Source organism: Anthonomus grandis, chromosome 13 (genome assembly GCF_022605725.1).
Source record: "Anthonomus grandis grandis chromosome 13, icAntGran1.3, whole genome shotgun sequence".
NCBI lineage: Eukaryota > Metazoa > Arthropoda > Insecta > Coleoptera > Curculionidae > Anthonomus > Anthonomus grandis.
Genome location: NC_065558.1, coordinates 1,248,849 through 1,260,259, shown reverse-complemented (window position 1 = coordinate 1,260,259; position 11,411 = coordinate 1,248,849). Strand labels below are relative to the sequence as shown.

Here is an 11,411-nt window from a genome sequence, read left to right as displayed (position 1 = left end):
AGTTTTCTCAGAAAAAAATTTCAAAGTTGACCGTTTTCAGATTGTAAGGCAAAGATGGTATAATTTAATAAAAAAACTTTGAAAGCCCGTAGTTGAAAAATTATAGGACATAGGACTGTTCCAGTGGTACCAAATGATTCAGAAAACTCTAAACATTCTAAAAATAGCAGCAGATACGTTTGAAATTCATTAGTTTTTTCAGAAAAAAATTTCAAAGTTGACCATTTTCAGATTGTAAGGCAAAAATGCATAATTTTATAAAAAACTTTGAACGCCCGTAGTTGAAAAATTATCAAACATAGGACTGTTCCAGTGGTACCAAATGATTCAGAAAACTCTAAACATTTTAAAAATAGCTGCAGATACGTTTGAAATTCATTAGTTTTCTCAGAACAAAAATTCAAAGTTGACCATTTTCGAACTGTAATAGAAATATGCATAATCTAATTATTAATAAACTCTGAAAACCTGTAGCCTAGAAACTATAAGACGTATGATTTTTCCAGTGGTACCAAACGATTTAGAAGGTTTCAAACATTTTTAAAATAATCGCAAATACGTTTGAAATTTATTAGGTTCCTCAGAAAAAAATTTCAAAGTTGACCATTTTCAGATTGTAAGGCAAAAATGCATTATTTAATAAAAAACTTTAAAAGCCCGTAGTTGAAAAATTATAAGACGTAGGACTGTTCCAGTGGTACCAAACGATTAAGAAGGTTCCAGATATTTTTAAAACGTTAGCGAAAACGTTTGAAATTTATTTGGTTTCATAGGAAAAAATTTCAAATTTGACCATTTTTACACTTCAAGAGAAATATGCATAATTTAATAAGAACCTTTGAAAGTTCGTAGATTGGAAATTATAAGACGTACGATTGCTCCAGTGGTACTAAACGATTTAGAAGGTTTCAAATATTCTAAAAATAATGGCAGATACGTTTGAACTTCATTCGTTTTCTCAGAAAAAATATTCAAAGTTGTCCATCTGTAGATTGTAGCTGGGAAATTAAAAGACATACAACTTTGCTTGAATAAAGACCAATACGAGTGCACTTATACACATATTATATTTCATCAAATACATAAGAATAATACTACATAAATCAACCCTGTTTCGGATAATACACAATGGCGGCCTCCCTATTATCCTTACTCTGGTCCTTGTCGCCCCATCCCCAAATTTCGTGGGTTCCGTCTCCGGTTCTCAGCACCCTCGTCTTAATCGCGTCTTGCGCGACCGTTTTCAGGTCGTAAGCCCAACCGATTTTCGCGAAAAACTCGATCGCGGTCATCGTTAAATTTAACCGGGAAAACTCTGACGCCTTATAATCCCACGGGAACGTGTGGTGGTAGTTGTGCCAGCCCTCGCCGTTGGTAAAAAATGATACGAACCAGTTTTCCGCTGGGTTTATGTATCTGAAACAAGGGAGAAAGAGAGGTTTTTCTTCCAGGCAGTTAAGATTCATTAATAATTATTTTGTCCTAAGAGCAATTAAAAAAATTATATTATTATTTAATTCCCTGGAAAAAAGTAGCTTGAAATGAGCGATAAAAGTTTCTTAATTTTCATGAAAAATTTCTGATTTCTACTTACTTGTCATAAGGTTTGTTTCCATATAAATGCGCCGCCGAGTTCACAAGCCACGTGGCATTCAAAAACCCAATATACCGGAACATGTTAAGGAAAAACGCGTTACGGTAAGTTTCTCCCCAAAAGTGAATGGGAATCCATGTGGGAATTATGATGCAAATCATCCACACTAAGGGTATATAGAATTTATGCTGAAATCTGAGACAAAAAAGCAGTTGAGTCATCTTTTTTCGCTTACTTTTTAAACTTACCTTAACAATGGATCGGCATAAAGGTCGGACATGTCGACCCCCTGACCCTTAATTCTGACTTGTTCATGTTTCCTGCACAACAGCCATCCCATATGGGAGAAAAAGAACCCCCGTTTAGCATTATGGGGGTCCGCGTCTGTTTCTTGGAACTTATGGTGCACCCGGTGGTCCCTTGACCATTCTATCACAGAATTCTATTTACAAAAGAGAACCCCAGTAAGGACTTAATAGTTCCTCTAGATTTTATTGAATATTTAAAAAATGCTTGGTCGTATTACTTTCCGAGTGGTTCCAAACGATTCAGGAGGTTTTAAATATTCCAAAAACGTTGGCAAATAGGTTTAAAAAATATTAGTTTTTGCCAGGAAAAAATGGCAAAGTTGACCATCTTCAAGTAAGACAAATATGCATAATTTAATAAGAACCTTTGAAAGTTCGTAGATTGGAAATTATAATACGTACGACTATTCCAGTGGCACTAAACGATTTAGAAGATTTCAAATATTCTAAAAATGATGACAGATACGTTTGAAATTTATTAGTTTTTTTAGGAAAAAATTTCAAAGATAACCATTTTTGGACTGTTGGACAAATATGTATAATGTAATAAGAAACTTTGAAAGTTCGTAGATTGAAAATTATAAGACGTACGATTGTTCCAGTGGTACTAAACGATTTAGAAGGTTCCAAATATTCTAAAAATGATGGCAGATATGTTTGAAATTTATTAGTTTTTTCAGGAAAAAATTTCAAAATTAACCATTTTCGAACTGTAGGACAAATATGCATAAAGTAATAATGGACTTTGAAAATTTGTAGATTGAAAATTATAAGACGTACGTTGGTTACAGTGGTACTAAACGATTTAGAAGGTTTAAAATATTTCAAAAATAATAGCAGATACCTTTAAAATTCATTAGTTTTTTCAGGAAAAATTTCTAAAATGAACCATTTTCGGACTATAAGACAAATATGCATAATGTAATGAGAAACTTTGAAAGTTCGTAGATTGAAAATTATAAGACGTACGTTGGTTCCAGTGGTACTAAACGATTTAGAAGATTTCAAATATTCTAAAAATGATGACAGATACGTTTGAAATTTATTAGTTTTATTAGGAAAAAATTTCAAAAATAGCCATTTTTGGACTGTTGGACAAATATGTATAATGTAATAAGAAATTTTGAAAGTTCGTAGATTGAAAATTATAAGACGTACGATTGTTCCAGTGGTACTAAACGATTTAGAAGGTTCCAAATATTCTAAAAATGATGGCAGATATGTTTGAAATTTATTAGTTTTTTCAGGAAAAAATTTCAAAATTAACCATTTTCGAACTGTAGGACAAATATGCATAAAGTAATAATGGACTTTGAAAATTTGTAGATTGAAAATTATAAGACGTACGTTGGTTACAGTGGTACTAAACGATTTAGAAGGTTTAAAATATTTCAAAAATAATAGCAGATACCTTTAAAATTCATTAGTTTTTTCAGGAAAAATTTCTAAAATGAACCATTTTCGGACTATAAGACAAATATGCATAATGTAATGAGAAACTTTGAAAGTTCGTAGATTGAAAATTATAAGACGTACGTTGGTTCCAGTGGTACTAAACGATTTAGAAGATTTCAAATTTTCTAAAAATGATGACAGATACGTTTGAAATTTATTAGTTTTATTAGGAAAAAATTTCAAAAATAACCATTTTTGGACTGTTGGACAAATATGCATAATGTAATGAAAAACTTTGAAAGTTCGTAGATTGGAAATTATAAGACGCACGATTGTTCCAGTGGTACTAAACGATTTAGAAGGTTCCAAATATTCTAAAAATAATAGCAGATACGTTTGAAATTTATTAGTTTTTTCAGGAAAAAATTTCAAAATTAACCATTTTCGAACTGTAGGACAAATATGCATAATGTAATGAAAAACTTTGAAAGTTCGTAGATTGGAAATTATAAGACGCACGATTGTTCCAGTGGTACTTAACGATTTAGAAGGTTCCAAGTATTCTAAAAATAATGGCAGATACGTTTGAAATTTATTAGTTTTTTCAGAAAAAAATTTCAAAATTAACCATTTTCGAACTGTAGAACAAATATGCATAAAGTAATAATGGACTTTGAAAATTTGTAGATTGAAAATTATAAGACATACGAGGGTTCCACTGATACTAAACGATTTAGAAGGTTCCAGATATTCTAAAAATAATGGCAGATACGTTTGAAATTTATTAGTTTTTTCAGGAAAAAATTTCAAAATTAACTATTTTCAGACTATAAGACAAATATGTATAATACAATGAGAAACTTTAAAAGCCCCTAGCTTGAAAACCATAAGACTTACGACTTTTTCAGTGGTACCAAACGATTCAGAAGGTTCTAGATATTTTTAACACGTTAGAGAAAACGTTTGAAAATTATTAGTTTTTCCAAGAAAAATTTTTAAAATTGACCATTTTCAGACTCTAAAATAAGTTTGCTTAGTTGAATAAAAAACTTGGATAGCCCATAGCTTGGAGACTATAAGGCGTACGACTTTCTCAGTGGTACCAAAAGATCCAAAAGGTTTTAAATATTTTAAGGACGTTTGCAGAAACGTTTGAAATTTTTTAGTTTTTCCAGGAAAAAATTTCAAAATTAACCATCCTCAGACTATAAGACAAATATGTATAAGGTAATAGGAAAATTTGTAGATTAAAAATTATAAGACGTACGTTGGTTTCAGTGGTACTAAACGATTTAAAAGATTCCAAATATTCTAAAAATGATGGCAGATACGTTTGAAATTTATTAGTTTTTTCAGGAAAAAAATTTCAAAAATAACCATTTTCGGACTGTAGGACAAATATGCATAATGTAATGAGAAACTTTGAAAATTCGTAGATTCGTAGATTGAAAATTATAAGACGTACGTTGGTTCCAGTGGTACTAAACGATTTAGAAGGTTCCAAATATTCTAAAAATTATGGCAGATACGTTTGAAATTTATTAGTTTTTTCAGGAAAAAATTTCAAAATTAACCATCTTCGGACTGTAGGACAAATATGTATAATGTAATAATAAACTTTGAAAATTCGTAGATTGGAAATTATAAGACGTACGTTAGTTCCAGTGGTACTAAATGATTTAGAAGGTTCCAAATATTCTAAAAATGATGGCAGATACATTTGAAATTTATTATTTTTTTCAGGAAAAAAAAAATCAAAATTAACCATCTTCGGACTATAAGACAAATATAATGAGAAACTTTAAAAGCCCTTAGCTTAAAAACCATAAGACTTTTCCAGTGTTACCAAACGATTCAGAAGGTTTCAGATATTTTAAAAACGTTAGCGAAAACGTTTGAAAATTATTAGTTTTCTCAAGAAAAAATTTTAAATTTCACTATTTTCAGACTGTAAGATAAGTTTGCTTGGTTGAATAAAAAACTTGGATAGCCCATAGCTTGGAGACTATAAGACGTACGACTTTCTCAGTGTTACCAAAAGATCCAGAAGGTTTCAAATATTTCAAGGACGTTTGCAGATACGTTTGAAGTTTTTCCAGGAAAATTCTCATCCTAAAAAACCATCCCATATGCGAGAAAAATAATCCCCGTTCTGGTTCTTGGAACTTATGGTGCACCCGGTGATTCCTTGATCACTCTATCACAAAATTTTATTTACCAAAGAAAACCTCTAATAATTCCATTTTGGAAGTGAAGTGAATGATTAATGTGGAAGATATTTTCTTAAAACAAAGTCGTTTCTTCATAATATATTTTGTAACTAAATAAATAGGATTATTTTAAGAAAACATCTTTCTTATTCTTCTGTATACCTGATATGCCAAAGTATTACACACCACCAATAAGAACCTCAAAGGCAAATTGGCTTTGTACGCTCGATGTGCCCATAGTCTATGAGCTCCTGCGGTGATACCGAAATTCGTCAGCAAGTACAATACGAAAGCTGAAAATTGTTTTAATTAAAAATTTTATAATTTTAATAGTGGCGAAGGTTATACTGTATATGACCGTGGACCATTTGGCACTGGTAAGACCCAGCCACGCCCCATATAAAGCGAAAGAGTGAAGAATAAAGAAGAAGAGAATGTTGTGGTAAACGATTTTTAATGGTCGGTCATCGGGTTTCTGGAGTTTTTCTGGAATGGCTTCGGGAATGATGACGTCGTTTTCGTTTAGTGGACCTGTGAATATTGCGGCTGGTTCGTTGATTGCTGATCCTTGGTAGGGGCCCATTTCTACAACGAAAAATAATTGATTTTGGTTGATTTTTGTTGTGGTGCTTGATGGTATTAATAATCGGAGTATTCATTCTTGGATTATTTGAGTATCTGAACAAGAGTGCCATGTTGATGGATTTATGTGAGTATACTTTTGGCTACGTTTTCCTTGATTTCTAAAAATGTTTTCTTGAACCTCGATTCATATGTCTTTATCTAAATATAAAATACTATAGAGAGATCTAATTCTTACCTTATTTAGTATTAAACTAAACAACCTCTTTTCAACCTAAGTAAACGCGTACGATTTCAAATTAGAAACAAAAGTTATGTAGGAACTGAGTAAACGATCCAATAAAAATGTATACATAATATAATTTAAGATAACAGAATGTTTGTAATTACAAGTTAGAGGAGCTAATTATTCTTGTTCTCATAAAATGTATCAATGAAATTAATTTGCCTGTTTTAGCGAACGTTTTAACAGCAATTAATGGTCGATGGGGACATTTTCAAAATTTAAAAAAAATACTGCAAAATAAACGAACGTTTAAAGGAGGTTTGTAATTGTAAGATTTAATTTTGAGGCTAAATAATTAATATTGATATCAATATTCCTTTCAGTGTATTAAAACTGGTAATGCAGTGGCGTTCTAACTAATTTTTTATTCGTTTTAATAATGAGTTTCACTCATTTCAGGAACACCTCTAATTTTAATCTGGTTTATTGTATACCTATGTAAGTATATTGTCTAAATTGAAAAACGTATATCTATATTTTATTATATAACTTCACTAGACTTATAAATTACCTACCTACTACTCATGAAATTTGTATGTTGAATAAAGATATTATTATTATAATTATTGTTAAATTATTTAGTCAAAGAGGCTTGGAAAAGTAGGGATTTTCACCCAAGATAAGGCTTTTGTCATGACAATTAAATTAATTGGGTACTACATGCACTATTGCATCTAAGAAGCTGTGTTAAGTATGTATTTTATTGCTACTCTTTTATTTTAAATTTGTTTTTATCATTAATTTATTTTTTACATTTGAAACAAGGTTTGGGCTTAGTAGGATTAGGGAAGCTGTTGTACAATTTCGGTTCTACCTAGAGTACCTAGACTAGGTCCTGGAGTACCATCTTTTCTACTTAATCATTGTGCATATTGAGAAAGACTGATTTTTAAAATAGTCATGGTACACTAGATTAAAATTAAAATAATTTTTTTAAAGCAAAAAAAATGATAAAAATTGACAACTGACATTTGACGTAAAAAAAGCTGACCTTGATTTTAATCTAGAGTAATCTAACTATGTTCAAACGGTCGATTCATTAGTCAAGGAGGCTTGGAAAATAGACCGTTTTTTAAGCCTACTTGACGGATACAAATTTTCAAGCCACCCTAACTAAAGTTGGTTATTTAAGCATAGTCCTGGCACACTAGATTAATATTAAAATAAACATTTTATTAAAAAAAAAATGCAAAAAATGACAACTGACATTTGACGTAAAAAAGCTGACCTTGATTTTTAATCTAGAGTGCTCTAACTATGTTCAGATAGTCAATTAATTAGTCAAGGAGGCTTGGACAAGTAGACTCTTTTTTAAGCCTACTTGACGCATACAAATTTCCAAGCCACCTTGACTAAAATTGATTATTAAAGCATAGTCATGCACTAGATTAAAATTAAAATTTTATAAAAAAAAATTATAAAAATTGACAACTGACATTTGACGTAAAAAAGCTGACCTTGATTTTTAATCTAGAGTGCTAAAACTATGTTCAAATAGTCAATTAATTAGTCAAGGAGGCTTGGAAAATAGACCGTTTTTTAAGTCTACTTGACGTATACAAATTTCCAAGCCACCTTGATTAACATTGGTTATTTAAGCATAGTCCTGGCATACTAGATTAATATTAAAATAAATATTTTATAAAAAAAAATTCAAAAAGTGACAACTGACATTTGACGTAAAAAAGCTGATCTTGATTTTTAATCTAGTGTGCTAAAACTATGTTCAAATAGTCAAGGAGGCTTGGACAAGTAGACTCTTTTAAGCCTACTTGACGGATAAAAATGTCCAAGACACCTTGATTAACATTGGTTATTTAAGCATAGTCCTGGCACACTAGATTAATATTAAAATAAATATTTTATAAGAAAAAAAATCAAAAAGTGACAATTGACATTTGACGTAAAAAAGCTGATCTTGATTTTTAATCTAGTGTGCTAAAACTATGTTCAAATAGTCAAGGAGGCTTGGACAAGTAGACTCTTTTTTAAGCCTACTTGACGCATACAAATTTCCAAGCCACCTTGACTAAAATTGATTATTTAAGCATAGTCATGGCCCTAGATTAAAATAAAAATAAATATTTTATAAAACTAAATTTCAAAAAGTGACAACTGACATTTGACGTAAAAAAGCTGATCTTGATTTTTAATCTAGTGTGCTAAAACTATGTTCAAATAGTCAATTAATTAGTCAAGGAGGCTTAGACAAGTAGACAGTTTTTTAAGCCTACTTGACGGATAAAAATTTCCAAGACACCTTGATTAACATTGGTTGTTTAAGCATAGTCCTGGCACATTAGATTAACATTAAAATAAATATTTTATAAAAAAAAATTCAAAAAATGACAATTGACATTTGACGTAAAAAAGCTGATCTTGATTTTTAATCTAGTGTGCTAAAACTATGTTCAAATAGTCAATTAATTAGTCAAGGAGGCGTGGACAAGTAGATCCTTTTTTAAGCCTACTTGACGTATACAAATTTCCAAGCCATCTTGACTAAAATTGATTATTAAAACATAGTCATGCCCTAGATTAAAATTAAAATTTTATTAAAAAAATTCAAAAAGTGACAACTGACATTTGACGTAAAAAAGCTGACCTTGATTTTTCATCTAATGTTCTTAAACTATGTTCAAATAGTCAATTAATTAGTCAAGGAGGCTTGGACAAGTAGACTCTTTTTTAAGCCTACTTGACGTATACAAATTTCCAAGACACCTTGACTAAAATTGGTTATTTAAGCATAGTCATGGCACACTAGATTAAAATTAAAATTTTACAAAATAAATCAAAAAGTGACAATTGACATTTGACGTAAAAAAAGCTAACCTTGATTTTTCATCTAGTGTGCTAAAACTATGTTCAGATGGTCAATTAATTAGTCAAGGAGGCTTGGAAAATAGACCGTTTTTTAAGTCTACTTGACGTATACAAATTTCCAAGCCACCTTGATTAACATTGGTTATTATAGCATAGTCATGGCACTAGATTAAATTTAAAATTTTATTAAAAAAATTCAAAAAGTGACAACTGACATTTGACGTAAAAAAGCTAACCTTGATTTTTAATCTAGTGTGCTGAAACTATGTTCAAATAGTCAATTAATTAGTGAAGGAGGCTTGGAAAATAGACCGTTTTTTAAGTCTACTTGACGTATACAAATTTCCAAGCCACCTTGACTAAAATTGGTTATTTAAGCATAGTCATGCACTAGATTAAAATTAAAATTTTATAAAAAAATAAATTCAAAAAGTGACAACTGACATTTGACGTAAAAAAGCTGATCTTGATTTTTAATCTAGAGTGCTTAAACTATGTTCAGATAGTCAATTAATTAGGAGGAGGCTTGGACAAGTAGACCCTTTTTCAAGCCTACTTGACGTATACAAATTTCCGAGCCACCTTGACTAAAATTGGTTATTTAAGCATAGTCCTGGCACACTAGATTAATATTAAAATAAATATTTTATTAAAAAAAAATTCAAAAAGTGACAACTGACATTTGACGTAAAAAAAGCTAACCTTGATTTTTAATCTAGTGTGCTAAAACTATGTTCAAATAGTCAATTAATTAGTCAAGGAAGCTTGGACAAGTAGACCGTTTTTTAAGCCAACTTGACTTATACATAATATGTCCAAGTCACCTTGATTAAAATTAGCTGTTTGACCGTAGTCATGACACACTAGGTTGAAATTAAAATGACGTAACAGATGACGTAACAAAAAATTTGACGTTAATTCGAATCTGGCGTACCGTGACTACTGGTACCCGATAAACTGGAACTCTTGGAAGGAAATTTCGTAATTTGCATTCGTAGGTACATCAAATCCCTGGACTGTAAAATATTTTAGAATTTCTACCTTAAATCCCTTGATTGGGGTGCAATCCTAGAACTCCAATTAGATCCTTGAAATACCCTCAGATTTTTATTCAGTTTCAGAAATAAAAAGATAAATAGGGATAAAAATACTCCAGGACTTGTTTTCATTTTCTATATCTTTCAAGAACTTCTGGAAGAAAGAATCTGGAACTCCAGGAAATTTTGGAATTTGATGTCCTTTATCAAACTTCTAGACTTTTAGAAAATTCCTACATCAAATCCCCGGACTGGCATGAATTCAATCTTTGAATTCAAGGGATTTGATGAAAATCTTTTAGCTTCTATCGAGTCCTAGAAATTCCACATGTTTTAAGAAAAATATGTATTACAGGGAATATTTTTATAATTTATCTATTTGCCTATATTTTTCAGTCAAAAAATTAAACTTATATGTTTCATTTTCTTTTAGGAAAAGAACATCAAGTCTTTGGACTTTCATAAAACCCTGGAAATTCAAGGATTAATGTCCTATCTTTGAAATAATATAAGAAAGTCATGGACAAGATAAAAAATATAAAATCGTTGTTCAAAACAAAAAAAAAAAAGAAATTAGTTCCACTTACCGCTACTTATGAATAATCCTTCACAATTGCTTATACGGGTATTAAAATACAGAATTAACCATTAATCAACGATCAACAGTTTTTCGTCACGTAATTTATTAAAATAATTGAACATTTGTTCGAAAATTAATAAATATTAATTAGGGTCAGCAAACGTACAAAATTTGAATAAGACATCGTCCGACTGATTATCGAATTCAAAATATTAAACGGAAAAAAAATGCATCAAGCTTTAGGTATAAATCACATCTTTGGAATATATATATTCAGAGCATGTTCAAATACATATAAAATTCAGATTCAATCCAATACTGCGTTTCCTAAAATTGAATTATACAATTGAAGAATTGAATTACCAAAGTGAACTTTTGTTTAGTTTCAAATACTTCCTGCAATAATAATAGTCCACCTAAACAAAAAAAAATAAATTAGGCAATATGTACAATGTACATACATTTGTACTTGTTGACACGTTACAATTAACTTTATTGTGCATCACAATGGCTTTTAGACCGCAATTATTTTCGAATTATCGCGCCCATAACATATTCACATTTACATAGTATCTATCAATGGGACAGATAAT

General features: G+C 30.3%; 1 protein-coding gene across 2 annotated transcripts; it reads right to left on the bottom strand.

The window, feature by feature from the left end:
• Positions 1-1,048: 1,048 nt before the first annotated feature.
• On the bottom strand, positions 1,049-10,982 carry LOC126744309 (acyl-CoA Delta-9 desaturase-like). 2 transcript variants are annotated; one of them, XM_050451697.1, is made up of 6 exons: positions 10,826-10,982; positions 5,856-6,092; positions 5,670-5,800; positions 1,843-2,036; positions 1,595-1,789; positions 1,049-1,416 (listed from the first exon to the last, which is right to left on the bottom strand). In XM_050451697.1, the coding sequence occupies exons 2-6, from the start codon at positions 6,088-6,090 to the stop codon at positions 1,104-1,106; spliced, it is 1,068 nt and encodes a 355-aa protein (XP_050307654.1). In that variant the 5' UTR covers positions 6,091-6,092; positions 10,826-10,982; the 3' UTR covers positions 1,049-1,103. The 2 variants fall into 2 exon arrangements, with proteins under 2 accessions (XP_050307654.1, XP_050307655.1); XM_050451698.1 differs by lacking the exon at positions 10,826-10,982 and adding an exon at positions 6,328-6,452.
• Between the last annotated feature and the right edge of the window lie 429 nt (positions 10,983-11,411).

Coding starts and splice junctions, on each gene's coding strand:
- LOC126744309 (XM_050451697.1), bottom strand. CDS start 6,090: ATGGGCCCCTACCAAGGATCAGCAATCAACGAACCAGCCGCAATATTC. Junction 2,037..5,669: donor GTAATACTTTGGCATATCAG/GTATACAGAAGA, acceptor TTTTGTAAATAG/AATTCTGTGATAGAATGGTC. Junction 1,790..1,842: donor TATGCCGATCCATTGTTAAG/GTAAGTTTAAAA, acceptor TTTTTGTCTCAG/ATTTCAGCATAAATTCTATA.